This window comes from Triticum aestivum, chromosome 1A (genome assembly GCF_018294505.1).
Source record: "Triticum aestivum cultivar Chinese Spring chromosome 1A, IWGSC CS RefSeq v2.1, whole genome shotgun sequence".
Taxonomy (NCBI): domain Eukaryota; kingdom Viridiplantae; phylum Streptophyta; class Magnoliopsida; order Poales; family Poaceae; genus Triticum; species Triticum aestivum.
In genome coordinates this window covers 556025546-556039621 of record NC_057794.1, presented here as the reverse complement: position 1 = coordinate 556039621, position 14076 = coordinate 556025546, and the positions used below count along the sequence as shown (strand labels likewise).

Genomic DNA, 14076 nt, shown 5'->3' with positions numbered 1-14076 from the left:
TCAGCATGTGTTGCAAGTTGGTTCTTTTTGCTTTGAGGTTCCACCGATTGAACCGAAGAAGGACCTGGTGACACCCAACTTCTGGACTCCTCCAGGATGAACAAGGCTTTTCTCGTTTGGTGATCCAGACGGTTAACAGAAGTCCAAAGCGTGCAAACGTCCTTCCCTTTTATTTTAAAACTAGACCATGATGGCGCGCGTTGCTGTGCCCTTTCATTTGTAAGTTTAGATGATATGATTTTCTATAAGTATACTGAGGTAAAAAAGATAGAAGTATTTGTAACTTAGGAATTTCAGGAATTGCAATGATAGAGATTGCAGTTTAAATGTATCATTTCTGCAGAAAATGTCAAAAATTTGTAGCATACGGACAGCAAGATTTAATATACTCCTACTATAACAAAATATAAGATGTTTTTTTGACAATATGGCAGTCTAAAAAAGTATTATATTAAATTACGGAGGGAGTGTATTATAAGATTTTTCGCCATGCATATCCATTATTTAATATCAAGATGATATAATGGCTCAGTCTCACGAAGGTGCTCATAGGGGTAGGGTTTACGTGTGTTTTCATTGGGATGAGTGTATATGCGTATATATGAGCCCCATCTGTATAGTGTTCTGATAAAAACATATATAAGAAGTCAACTAAAAGCGGTTTGTTATTTGCAAGTCCATCATGCTCTCTTAAACAATAGACTACATAAATTTAGCAGTTAACAAAATATTCATCCAATCAAAGCTTTTTAGAATCATAGTAATCAACCATAATTTTATTGTGAGGTCACATTTATGAGCTATCTTCCATGCAAATTAAGAAATTAACACAGGGAAGTCCTATTATGAGCCTGAATTGAGATGGTCTCGTTATCCTTCCCATCCAAGCGCTTCCAGATTCGCATTGCACCAGGTATACAACAGTGTATTCGAAATAATATATGCATGGCGTGGCCCACCTACCAACCAGCATTAATGTGACGTCTCCGCTACCCGTTTGCCGGCTTGGACGCTTCTTAACGATACAGGCCGTTACCCTACCGTTCTGAACCAACGGACGCCATCTTCATCGGTCCATTTACTCCCACCTGTTCTTGCCTGTACACATTGGCAAACTCTGGAAGTGTCAAGTGCGGTGTACACAAATAATTCCTCTGCACCCAAATCCAAATTCAGTAACTCCCAGTTCTGCAGCATGAAAAACAGTTTCACTTCACAATTGTTTTCCATGCAGACATCGCAAAAGCAGACCAAAATGCGGCAGCACAAACAATCTTCAGTAATCCACAGACCGACCTGTGCACCTCATCACCTCTCAGATTGCCCACACACAGAGATCATGAAAACAAACCACATAGCATTCCCTTGGAGAGTACATGCATAGGAGCTCAACGGTGCAACAACAGCAGATCAATACAACACCAAAACAATACATGTGAAATGGATCATCATCAGTTACGACTCTAAAAACTGTATCTCGAATTACATAATGAACAGTTCAGATCCGCACTCACAACTTTCCCTTCTCTGCAGTCCAAATCACATTCAGCTACCTCTGCATGTACATTCTGATGTGTCAATACGAGAATGGATTCCTATACATTTGATCCTTATGATAATGGGCCAGGTGTGCTGGCAGTAGGCTTCCTTTGTCCACCTCTTCACTATATGTTTGACTGGAATCTGATTCACACGGATAAAATCGATGGCTTACATTTCAGGAATAGGACAGTTCATTGATAAAACTGAACAAAGTTTCAAACCATACGGGGACACATTTTCATGGTACTCACCAAGCATCCGCAGACGATATCCTGCATGCAACACGTCCTCTCTACACTCAATCTGCTCTTCCAATACCTTATGCCAAAATCTTTCTCCCATGAATATATGTTGTAAAAATTGTACGCCTCTCCGAGGGAGTCGAAACTTGTATCTACTGTGGTACAATCACATTCTCTGTAGGGTTCTATGCAAAACCCCTCATGGCTTTTAGGCAGTCACGCGTGACAGGCACAGTGTCCTGCAAGGCTGTGCTGCACCTATGATTGTTCAGAAACAAAAGGCAGTCACGTGCGATGGGCATGGTGTCTTTACCCTGCAAGCCAACTGTGTTTTTTTTTTGGGGAAGCAATAGCTTATATTACTTGACCAACAACAGCAAGTTCATGCTGTATACAATTGTTCAGAGATGCCGGGACCTAGTAGAACCGCGCACACTCCGGCAAGGAGCTAGAAGCATGTTTGGCAGTTAAATGTGCAGCTAAATTTAACTCAGGCCTTACAAAGCTGAACTGGAAAATAATAAAAAAGAACCATTGAGCTCTTGGATTTCAAGGAGAATAGGTAGAACAGAAGCACGATTCTTCTTGTGGCTTTTCCATATCTCAATCAAACCCTCACAATCTGTTTTCAGGTGAACATTTGTTTAATAATCTCTAATGGGTTTAAACTTTTTACTGTCGACTATACTAAAAAAATCATCATTTGACAGAATAAAAACATGACTCAACCGAATAGCATTTTCATAATGTACATGAACAATACTTACTGGAACATTCGAGACTTTCATGGGGATATAAAGCTACTTTTGGTCATCCATCAAGCGGAGCCGAAAGAGAACAGAGATGGCTTCAAAAGTTCAAATCCTTGACAGAAGGTGCTTCAAGATTCTTCCTGAACTTGTTGTGGCTATCATTGGGACGCCTCTCCACCTTTAGTAAATAAAAAATATGCATATATATGCAGAGTAAGAAGATGGATTTTGTTCATCGATCTTACCTATAAAGCAATCATCAACATACAAAACAAAGGCAAATATAGCATGATTTTTTCTAATCACAGGGAGCAATCAGCCTACCAACACAGGCACATATCTATGAATTTTCAAAATGCATACACCAAACATACTACAAACACCAGTACATAATTTAGTAATTTCCTTACTGCAGAGATCAACCAGCCTGAAAACATAGGCTCTCGTATAGTAAAAATTATCTAAATACAGGGAGCAAACAGTCTGCAACCACCAGTACATAAATCAGAAATCTTTTCACTACAGAGAGTAATTAGCCTGCATCCGTACTTTCAGAGACTACAGGCGCCTGAATTTTGTGAATGCAGAGAACAAATCAGTGTGCAAACACAGGCACATACAGCAGGAAATTTATTAATGCAGACAGCAACCTGCACTTGCTCTAACTGCATGATATATTCAGTCATTTCTACTTCCATTTTCTAAGTCACAGAATATCGAATGGAAGGCAAAGTTTCTACTTCACGAACCTTTTGTTCCACCCCGGTGCTTGGGGATTCATCTTCCCCGTCGACAGCTCCGACCTTGGTGGCGAGCTCTCCCTTCTGTTCGCCGCCGCCTCCTTTGCCAAGAAGATTTGTGCTTCGCCGCTGTCCACCGCCGTTGCGCTGCCTCCCGCTCCGCCTGCAATGCCACTTGCAGATCCGCCACGGCAGAGACATTGACAACCACAGGAACCGGCTCCCCTACCTCCTCAAGCAGACTAAATCTGAATCTTGCAACAAATCCATCTCTGGATCAGATAACAAGAGGGCTACAAAATGGAGGCAGCATCCCTGGAAAAAGCAAAGATCCACGCACCTGCTAATTAGTTGCACCAGAAACTCCATGGCGGCTCGCCGGCGACGCCAGTTGCCTCCGTCCCCGGGTCTTCAGCTTCCAAATGACACACGCCGTAGCCGAGAAGAATCTCGGTCCTGCCCTCAATTCGTTTCTGCTGCCATCACTACACGGAAAGCCAATTTCCTGGTCCACGGATCAGACGGGGACGCGGGCTCTGATCCACACGGCTCACCATGCGAGACCGACGGCCGTCCGCACTATCCTCAGATCCGTCAAACCTGCCCCGCAGTAATGGCCCACCACCCAGCGCTGCCGCATACGTATTTCGCTACAGCGCTCGATTTTCTCGCGAACCGCCTGCGCGCGTATAGAACTCTGGCACAGATCCACGAGCGCTAACTGACGACGTAGATAACGAGCTCATTTGAGCTCGAGCGCAATTAGTCCGCGTCCATTAACACAAATGAAAATTGAATAGGCTCTTCGTCTGAATGGAAATCCAAGTCGTTTGCTTTAGAACATAATTTATATCTGATACCATCCATGTATTCTTGGAGTGCAGTAAGAAAAAAAATGCTTCTAAAATCCAATGGCCCAATTGATTTTGTATCATATATAGTGGTAGGATCAAGTGACCACCAAACTGCCAACCACTACAGGATATCCAATTATCCATACCGAATATCAAAAGTTGATCCAGCAAGTGAAAGGAATTGGAAGTTTAATAATGGTACTCTATCTATTTTTTTTTCAGAAATACATATCATCTGAGACAAGAAATTGTTGAAGAATGATAACTGCTAACGAACTGCCGTACATTTTTTTGAAAAAAAGAACTGTTGTAGAGAAACCAACAGATGCACTCACTCAAATATGGAGCAGCTCATCTTCACGGTAAAATTTTAAGCTCTTTATAGTTTATTAACATTCAAATTATGCAATACCTGCAGGAAAGGGCAAATGATTACCTCGAACATGAATGGGGAAATGATGTCGTAAATTATTTCCCATATATATAAATAGCATTAACTCGTTCTTTACTCTGCGGTTTTTCTTTTCCCTTGCTCTGCTAGCTGGGCTTATACTTCAGTTCTGATGAAGAATTTCAGTTTTGAGAATCAATGCATATATACATCAAATAGCATTAAGAGAAAACATCATACCTTCACCCTTACCATTCCTACCAAGTGAGACATCCGCCTAAATTGTCAGACCTGAAAGTTATAGAATTAAAATGACCTTTTTTAGGGGTGAACTAACATGAATTGATTTGTGTAAAGAAAATACATTCAACTCCCATCTGCGCCGTCCTCACGTTGTAGTAAACCACCTAGGCACCTACGAAAAAGGCAATCATCTCCGTCGTTTCTATCTCTATGTATACACCGTTGCCATAGAGCTAGTGTTTCGAGGCTCGTGGTCGTTATCCTTCCCGAATCCACCTTGCCCCCATAGGCCACCATGGCTGATTGGTTGAACAAAAATGCTGCACTTACTGGCATAAGAGGGAGGGACTTGCCTCGTGTGTACCATCTTTTCATGCGTTTGCCTTCTGAAGCGAGCACGATGGTAACTGGCAAGGATGGAAGGGGGGCCATATAGGAGACTGCAATCGCATGAAGGGAAGCCAGCGTGAAACTCCCACCCAACACCAGGAAAGAGGAGTTTGCGGAGAAGACGGGGTGGTGGGCTCTAGGGTACGGAGGAGAGATAAATAGGCTCGTCAAGGGAGGAGGAGGTGGAAGGGCAGTAACGTACGCCGCGGCACCTCCACGGACATTAATCGCAACACCGCGGCGCTTGAAGCATCGTTGCCTCGCTCGCTCGTTCGATGAAGCCTCTTCATCTCCGTGTAACCTTGGCATCCGAGCGAGTTTTTTTTAACCTTGGCCTCCGAACGAGGAGGCCAGTGCCGGTGTTTATTTCCATGGGCAAATGCACCTTCGGTCACACACCACAGTCCATTTGGCCCAAAACCACAGGAGGCATCCGAAATTGTTTCTAGAGCAGCGGCCCAGTCCCATTAGGCGCTCGGTGCTGAATGTACAAATCCAGTACGAGGGATTTAACGGCCACGAACATCCAAAGCGCAAATCCAACGGTTCGCAACACTAATGGCCTGAGAGGGCTCGATTAGTGCGCAGCTTTAATGTTTCTAAATATAATAAGGCTTATGTGATCAACGTGGCCGGATTTATTAATTAGATTTTAATTAAAAGAGTACTACTTAGGATAGAGGTTCACGGACAAGTTTGTTACTAGCTAGCTTTCTTTGAGATGTAAAAGGAGAGGATTTAGTTTTGTTAGTTTGGGTCAGGTCGGTTAGAGTGTTGGACGCGGTTACGGCTGGTGGGTCACCTATATAAAAGGCAGCGTCGATCTTGTATCAGGTAGTTTTTAGATTGGTTACGTGAAGAAAATACAGAAAAGCTACCATGTTTGGGTGGCACAAAATCCTTTGATTTGCCGCGTCGCCGCGAGAGCACGATGGGAGTTGCTAGCGAGATTGATTCTCATCTATCTTGTGCTAGTTCTGTGACTTTGGTTTCTTGCATCTCGTTTGATCCATAGTATTTGTTCGTCTTCATCTTCATCATCTGTTTTCTTGTGTTTTCGTTTGCCAAGTACCGTGAAAGATTGGACCGACGAACGACTCGCCATCTAGTTGAGTCTTCATCAAGTGGTATTTAGAGCTAAGGTTGTTCACGGTACTGTGTTGATCAAGATGTCAACCTCGGTCAACAAGGGTGATGAGGTTGCTGCTGATTCTGAGAAAATAGTACGTCCAGTGTATGCGGATGATATTCCGCAAAATATCCAGGATGGTTTTGACCACACATGCAACTACATAAGCAATGTCATGATGCGCTCGGCAAAATGATAGATGTCCTGATCACTCGGTTCGATGGTTTGGCAGACATCATCAATATGCCGGCAACGAATTCTGCACCACCACAAACTGCTCCGGCTGCTCCATTGCGTTATGCACCACCGGCTCGCGATGGACATGTTGGCGTGCATGATCGCCGTTTGGCGGCACAATCTCATGCTGGAGATGATGGCGCCGATGACGGAGTTGACCAGGTGGGGTACGCGCCACGACCACGACACTATAAGCCTCGTCCCGAAACATCCGTTCATGGTGGAGTGCACGACCGAGTTGGTCAAGCTGTGCGTGTGCCTTTGGATGATGGAATTGGGCGCATAAAAATTTCAATCCCTTCTTTCTCCGGCAAGTGCGAACCAGAAGGCTATTTGGAGTGGGAGATGCGTGTTGATCAAATTTTTGATGCCCATCATTATAGCGAGGAGAAAAAAGTTCAACTTGCTGGAATTGAGTTCACCGGTTACGCGCTAATTTGGTGGAATCAAATATGTCGTTCAAGGCATCGCCCGACGACTTGGCGAGGTATGAAAGAATTCATGAGGCGACGTTTTGTTCCTGAGCACTATAAAAGAGATATGTACAACAAGTTGCAGCTGCTCTCTCAAAGTAATATGAGTGTTGATGAATATTACAAGTAGATGGAATTGCTTATGATACATACAGGGACAACAGAGGATCCGGAGGCGACTATGGCACGTTTCTTTAACGGGCTAAATATCGAGGTGTAGGATCGTGTTGAGATGGTGGTCTATTACAACATACAAGATCTTGTGCACCAAGCTGTGCGTGTGGAACAACAGATTAAGCGACGCCAAGTCAACATTGTTCCCAGTACCACTTTGAACACATGGCGACGTTTGCAGCATAAGAGTGAGGATGTCGGTCCTAGCTCCAGGACGACAACATCAAATCGCTCTCATGGTTATGTGCAGAAGGATGCTCCAAACTCAGGACTGTCGAGGGTTGATTCTAGTGTGCAGTCGACCACACGTACTAGTGACATAGAGTGTTTTAAGTGTGGAGGAAGAGGACATATGAAGCGTGAATGTCCTAATGAGAAAAGAGTGTTGCTCACAAAAGATGGCTATACATCCGCTAGTGATGAAGAGGTAGTTTCGGACACTTCTAGTGAAAAATATGAAGATGTTGAAAAGGTGACTGTGAGTTTTGAGGCTGCTGAATCATATCCGTCATTGATGGTGCAACGAGTGCAAGAGGGTCGCATTGAGGATAAGGGACAACGTTGGAATATTTTTCAGACTCAGTGCAAAATCAACAACACCAATTGTAAGTTGATTATAGATGGAGGAAGCTACACCAACACGGTCAACAAGGGATTGGTGGACGCTTTGGGGTTACCTACATGGAAGCACCCTCAGCCACACCGTGTTGAGTGGATGTATCATACAGGGAAGCTGAAGGTTACTCATAAGGTCCGTGTGAACTTTTCTGTTGGCAATTATACTGATATGGTGATATGTGATGTCTTGCCAATGGATGTATGCCATTTATTGTTGGGGAGGCCGTGGCAATATGATCATGGAGCTGCACATGATGGAAGGTCCAATACTTATTCATTTTGGTATAATGGAAAACAAAATGTGTTGAGACCGATGTTTGCCAATGCCATCAAGGTAGATGCTAATGTTTCTCCACAACAAAAGATCGCAAAGGCTGCTTTGAAGTCGTCTTTGAAGCCGAGGACGGCTTCGATTCAAGAGGGAGAGGATGATGCGCGCAACAATGATTTTATTATTTTTCCAGTGCAAAACATAACAGGTTTACTTGGTGCTGCTCCACATACTGAACAGAAGACATAGTCAATTGTATATTTTGATGCAAATATATCAGGGACTTCAAGATATAATCTTCAGCATGTGTTGCAAGTTGGTTCTTTTTGCTTTGAGGTTCCACCGATTGAACCGAAGAAGGACCTGGTGACACCCAATTTCCGGACTCCTCCAAGATGAACAAGGCTTTTCTCGTTTGGTGATCCAGACGGTTAACAGAAGTCCAAAGCATGCAAACGTCCTTTCCTTTTATTTTAAAATATAATAAGGCTTATGTGATCAACGTGACCGGATTTATTAATTAGATTTTAATTAAAAGAGTACTACTTAGGATAGAGGTTCACGGACAGGTTTGTTACTAGCTAGCTTTCTTTGAGATGTAAAAGGAGAGGATCTAGTTTTGTTAGTTTGGGTCAGGTCGGTTAGAGTGTTGGACGCCGTTACGGCTGGTGGGTCACCTATATAAAAGGCAGCGTCGATCTTGTATCAGGTAGTTTTTAGATTGGTTTTTATCAGACGTGAAGAAAATACAGAAAAGCTACCATGTTTGGGTGGCACAAAATCCTTTGATTTGCCGCGTCGCCGCGAGAGCACGACGGGAGTTGCTAGCGAGATTGATTCTCATCTATCTTGTGCTAGTTCTGTGACTTTGGTTTCTTGCATCTCGTTTGATCCATAGTATTTGTTCGTCTTTATCTTCATCATCTGTTTTCTTGTGTTTTCGTTTGCCAAGTACCGTGAAAGATTGGACCGACGAACGACTCGCCATCTAGTTGAGTCTTCATCACGCGTCGTGCCCTGCACTGCTGCCACCCCACGCTGCACCGGAGAACCACAAAGCAGGAGCCACATCGCCACAACCCGTCGGAGCGCCGCCCGAGACCAGCCGCCACCGCGCCACGCAGATCCAGAGCAAGTTAACCACCGGGAGGAGCGCTCTTCCCCGCCCCGAGTGCACGAGGACCAGGTCCCACCGCCGCCGGCCGCCAGCGAGCTTTGCCCGGTGGCGTGCGCCGGCGGCGATGAGGGGATGAGGAGGGTGGAAGGGGACCGGCGGTGGTGGATGGGGTTTCCGCCCGAGCCGCCCCTAGGAGGCGACGTGGGGGACTTTTTGGTGATAACCATTGTGCTTTCTTTCTAGAGCTGGTTTTGGGTGTACTATTGTACTATACCTACAGATATGTCTCATAAACAGAACAGTTCTGTCATGATGAGCTGTATATTTGATTGACTTGGAGCTGTCTAAATTGGACTTGAAATTACAGTGTAAAATTTCCATATTGTATATTTTCTTTTGAGCAAGCAAGTTTGCTTCCTTGTTGTCTTTCTATTCGAGGCACAAGAATAGTGCAAGGTTGCATGTGTGAAATTAATGAAGGCCGTAATCCTATATGGAGGTGCCACTTAAACATCGTGTTGTAAACAAAAGCGCACCAATTTTTACAAGATACAAAACCGAGCAGTAGTGCAGACTTATAAGCTAGAAAATCCATATAACTTGAGAATCTCCAAAGTTTTTCTAGGTCGCCTGTGGTCTAGCAGTTTATTGAATATGATGACTATGCATGTTCATTTATATCCTACGAGACTACATTTTTGGTTGTTGGCTGGAGCTATCACTATGGGTGTTTTACTTTTCATTCAAATAAATTTGTATGGCCACGTAAAACCAATGACAGGTCAACACTTCTCAATATTAGCTTAGTTTAATTATCTCTCTTGACAAAAATTTCAGTGGAAAGCACGTGACAGTTTGCACCCCCTTATTTGCTTTTTACTTAACCTATTGCAACTATACTCTGACACTTGCTAGGTATTGCTTCAGGTTACAATTAACAGAGACATGTAATAACCTATTGCAACTATAGAGTGTGCCTAAGCCAATGATCAGACATCGACTGTTCGGATCCACCCTTACGTCGAGGCACAAGTCCATTGCGGTAGTTTATTGTTTGGGGATTCAGTTTCATGGTGAGATATGATTTTCTGGATCTGGTTATCGCTGGATTGTGATTTGTTGGTTTGGCAACTAAAGTTCGTTTCTTGTAGCAAGGGGAATCATATTGGTTGAAACCTTGAAGTTGAACATGAAGGGCACAATGTTGATTTCCATTTGGTGTTTCCCTTGTTGAGCACATTAGTAGATGGTCTCTTATTGAATTATGGCAGTGATAGTGTGGTATTGTTGTGTATTTTGTTTTCTTCTTTTAGTAGACCAATTATTTCAGAGCAATTAATTTGGGATGCTACAATACCGATAGACATGTGGCTATCCCTTCATTTTTCAAGGATCATTATTGTTGATAAAAGGACATTTACATATTTACAGGTTGCAACTAGATCAATGACCGTTTAATCTAACACCCATTGGGACAATCATACAAACTAAAGAACCATGAGATAATATGCCTTTTATGATGGTTTACAACAATGCCACCACCTCCTCATTTGGTATGTCATACATAATCTATATGTATGATAACTTTTGTGCATCTTCATACTAGGAATGACTCGTAAACTGAGGCCCGTGGTATGACTGTATTAGTAGAATAATTTTCCAACTTTAGATAACGTAGGAAATTGGAATTTCATTAGAGATGGCTTTATAATAAATTGTACGAGCGAGCGGTTCATATATATTTTTTCATCAAGTCATATAATTTTTTGGTTACGATAGAAGGGTAAATGAATTGGTTGGTTGCTTCAAGAGTTAATGACGAACACGATGGTGTACCAGTCGCATGCCCAACAACAAACATCATATTATTGTTTCGTTGTAATGCACATCATTCAACTATATGTTACAACGTGACAATGGCTCAAGAGACATCAGATCTGCCTTCTTGGCTCAGGGGGTGTCATGGGCAGCGCACGCCTCATCCACCTTGATGGTCGTGGTGGATCGACATGAATACAGGGGGAGGGGATCAGGGCGGTTCTGGGGAAGTCCGATGTGAAGGAGAGAGGGCGAGATGACGAAGGAGAAGTGGGCGTCATCCGGTTTAAAATAGAGGACAAAATAGGAAGGGTGCATCGTGGGGATGGGGCCGTGTATTGGAGACAACATGTTGGATAGTCCAGATAACCACATTTCTCCTCACATATGTGCTGGATTTGGGGAAGCCCTGACTGTTCAGATGATTGGATTTTCAAAAGCATGATGGGCGCCCATTTGATGCCTGAATACGCCCAGACGTACGAGGGAGAAATGAGTGTCGACCTTAGAGGCGACGTTAATCATTTGTTTGATTCATGTATATGTATTGTAGTCCGTAGCAACGCACGGGCATTCTACTAGTCAGTAGGTTGCCTCGCCTATGCGTTTCGCCGACTGTTTGACGCAAAACGCGACAATAGGGTTTTCCGCATAGGAGCTCCCCAGTTGCACAGGGCCTCCGAATTTTAGGGGCCCCAAAATGAAAGACTATTACTAGTCAAAGGATTATAGGTTCTAATGTTTTCTTATGCGCCAGATGAAATGGACTCACCTGAAATCCAGGTGAACCTCACGCGCTCACGTCTCCCTCTCAGTATTCGTCTCATTTTTTCTTCTTCTTAAAAAGAAAGTAAAAGTATTCGTCTCATTTTCACTGCATGTTGCTTAGTAGAGCGATTTGGCCCATGCACTGCAGCGTCATGGTCTCTAATTAGTTTCGAGCAGACTAGTATATTTTTTGTTCTTTCTAATATTTCGTTATTATTTTCTTTTTGGCAAGATGTAAATACTTTTATGACGATAAAATATCAATTCTTTGATTTTTTTTTTGTAGTAACGCAAAAGTTAATACCCCCTTTGTCCCACAATATAAGACGTTTTTGCAAGAGTACAAAATATATAATTGATATTTGTTACATATAGAGCTGATTTTGCACCGGGCCCTAGATTTTAAATCAGACACATGCATAGTTGAACAAGCTCCAAAGGATGTAAGTTTTCATTGCAAACCGACCAATCAAGCTAATACAAGTTACAATTAATTGTTCACGTGCTTGAACAAATAATACACCCCTGCAAATCGACATACTACATAGTTAGAACATCTTACATCACTGCGTTTCTCGTTCTCTAGGCAGCCAACACATTAGCATGCATGCACGCGTACGTAGTCGTGCATGCAGACATGTCAGAGATGGATAGATAGATAGATTGATCGATGGATTACAATGTCAGTCCTGAAGAGTCAAGGCTCAAGAGCAGCCAAGCCTAAGCTCAAGATCCAAACCTCCTCCCCCTCCTCCGACCCCCAGCTCCAGGTCCACCACCAACGTAGCCTTGGCCGCCTCCGCGGCCGCCGCGGTGGAGAAGAAGCTGTAGACTGCCGGGGTCGCCGTGGATGTGCCGCCATAGTCGCCACCGGGGCAATGCGGCGGCGAGAAGTTGAGGTTGGGCACCCAGTCCCTGTGGACAGCAGCAGGGGCTGGAGCTGGAGCCGCGGGGTAGGCGGAGCAGTAGTAGTGGCGGATCCTGGCCCTCTCCCGGCGGTGCACGTTCATGTGCCCCCCGAGCGCCTGCGCCGACCGGAACTCTCTCTTGCAGTAGCCGCACGTGTACGAAGACGACGGCGGCCTCTGCGCCGGCCACGACACGCCGGCGGCGGAGGCGTAGCTCCACGCCGCAGCCGGCCTCAGCAGCAGCACCTGCCGGTGGTGGTCTAGCTGGCCGCGGTCTCCTCCTCTCGCGCTGCTCCTGCTCTCCATCAAAGCTTGCTTAGCTACTGGCTCCGTTTGTTGCGGTGTATGTGTGTGTGTGGAACTGATGCGCCTGGTGTAGGGTGGCTACTGGCTGGTATATATGCTCCTCTCCTGCAGTGGCCACCATGTACACGGTACTTGTTTGTTTTTTCTCCTCGGACTCAACACATGTACCAATGGCTAGCTTGCCACTGTCTCAAGCACAACGCACACACTCACATGTTTGAGTGAATGATGAGTGAGGATGGATGGACAGCCGGAAGTGACCAAGTGCACGCGGAGTCAAAGGTGGAGTAGTGAGGATGGAGAGTGGATAGTGGGTGATGTTGCAGGCGAGATACCCTCGGAACAATGCTCTCCGTTTCGGGGAAGACTATGTGACATGTGTTGGCAATGTGCTGAGCCCACTTTCCCTCAGGACAGGACATCATGCGCACCCAAAGAGGCCCCTATGAGTTGAGGAGACACAAACTACATAAATCGGCATATATTTCCATCGTGTCACTGTAGTATCTAGCTACCGAGTACTGTCTGGTTTGCTTCTAACTTACTCCATGGTATAGCTAAGGTGCTAGCTAGGTACGTAGTAGCTGCAAGCCTACATGTCCAAGGAGGCAAAAAGATAGCGGCTGTACGTGACCGATGCTCCGAAAGCGTACGCGGCCTTTGCCCTCTCTATTCCCTGAGTTTGACTGCATCCCTTTTTTCTTTGATTTTCGTTTTTTCTTTGCGGCAACTGGTTTGGTTTGATCATCACGTCAGTGTCTTAACTCTTACAGACTGAGCACATCCCATCGATCATGTCACACACAATGCATTCAAAGCCCGGCCGAATATTATCCACCTCGTCAACGCAATACATGCATGGGCCATGCATGTCTGCAGCCTCAAGGCATGGCACCCATTGGCCAGCGCTAGACATGTTTGGGCGCTGGTGGCCATGATGGTAACCCAAAGATGATGCAGAGTTTGCCCATGTATAGTTGCATGTACGTCTCCTTTTGAGTTTTTACCTTTGGAAATTGTAATGTGTGACTCAAGTTACCGTAGTATCTTTCTTTTCTGAGATGATACTACTCTTACTCTGTCTCCAAGGGTCACAAGAGAGC

General features: G+C 44.5%; 1 protein-coding gene and 1 long non-coding RNA gene across 2 annotated transcripts; both read right to left on the bottom strand.

Annotated features, from left to right (window-relative positions):
* Positions 1–2381: 2381 nt before the first annotated feature.
* Positions 2382–3808, bottom strand: LOC123180970 (uncharacterized). Its single transcript, XR_006491406.1, has 3 exons — positions 3617–3808; positions 3286–3524; positions 2382–2714 (listed from the first exon to the last, which is right to left on the bottom strand). It is a non-coding gene; the product is annotated as an uncharacterized lncRNA (long non-coding RNA).
* An 8395-nt stretch (positions 3809–12203) lies between these two features.
* On the bottom strand, positions 12204–13311 carry LOC123180961 (zinc finger protein GIS3). Its single transcript, XM_044593163.1, has one exon. It carries the CDS (start codon positions 12971–12973, stop codon positions 12464–12466), a length of 510 nt encoding a protein of 169 aa, XP_044449098.1. The 5' UTR covers positions 12974–13311; the 3' UTR covers positions 12204–12463.
* Positions 13312–14076: the final 765 nt, after the last annotated feature.

What these genes read in the sequence shown, in the direction of transcription:
- LOC123180961 (XM_044593163.1), bottom strand. Translation starts at nt 12,973, where the DNA reads ATGGAGAGCAGGAGCAGCGCGAGAGGAGGAGACCGCGGCCAGCTAGAC.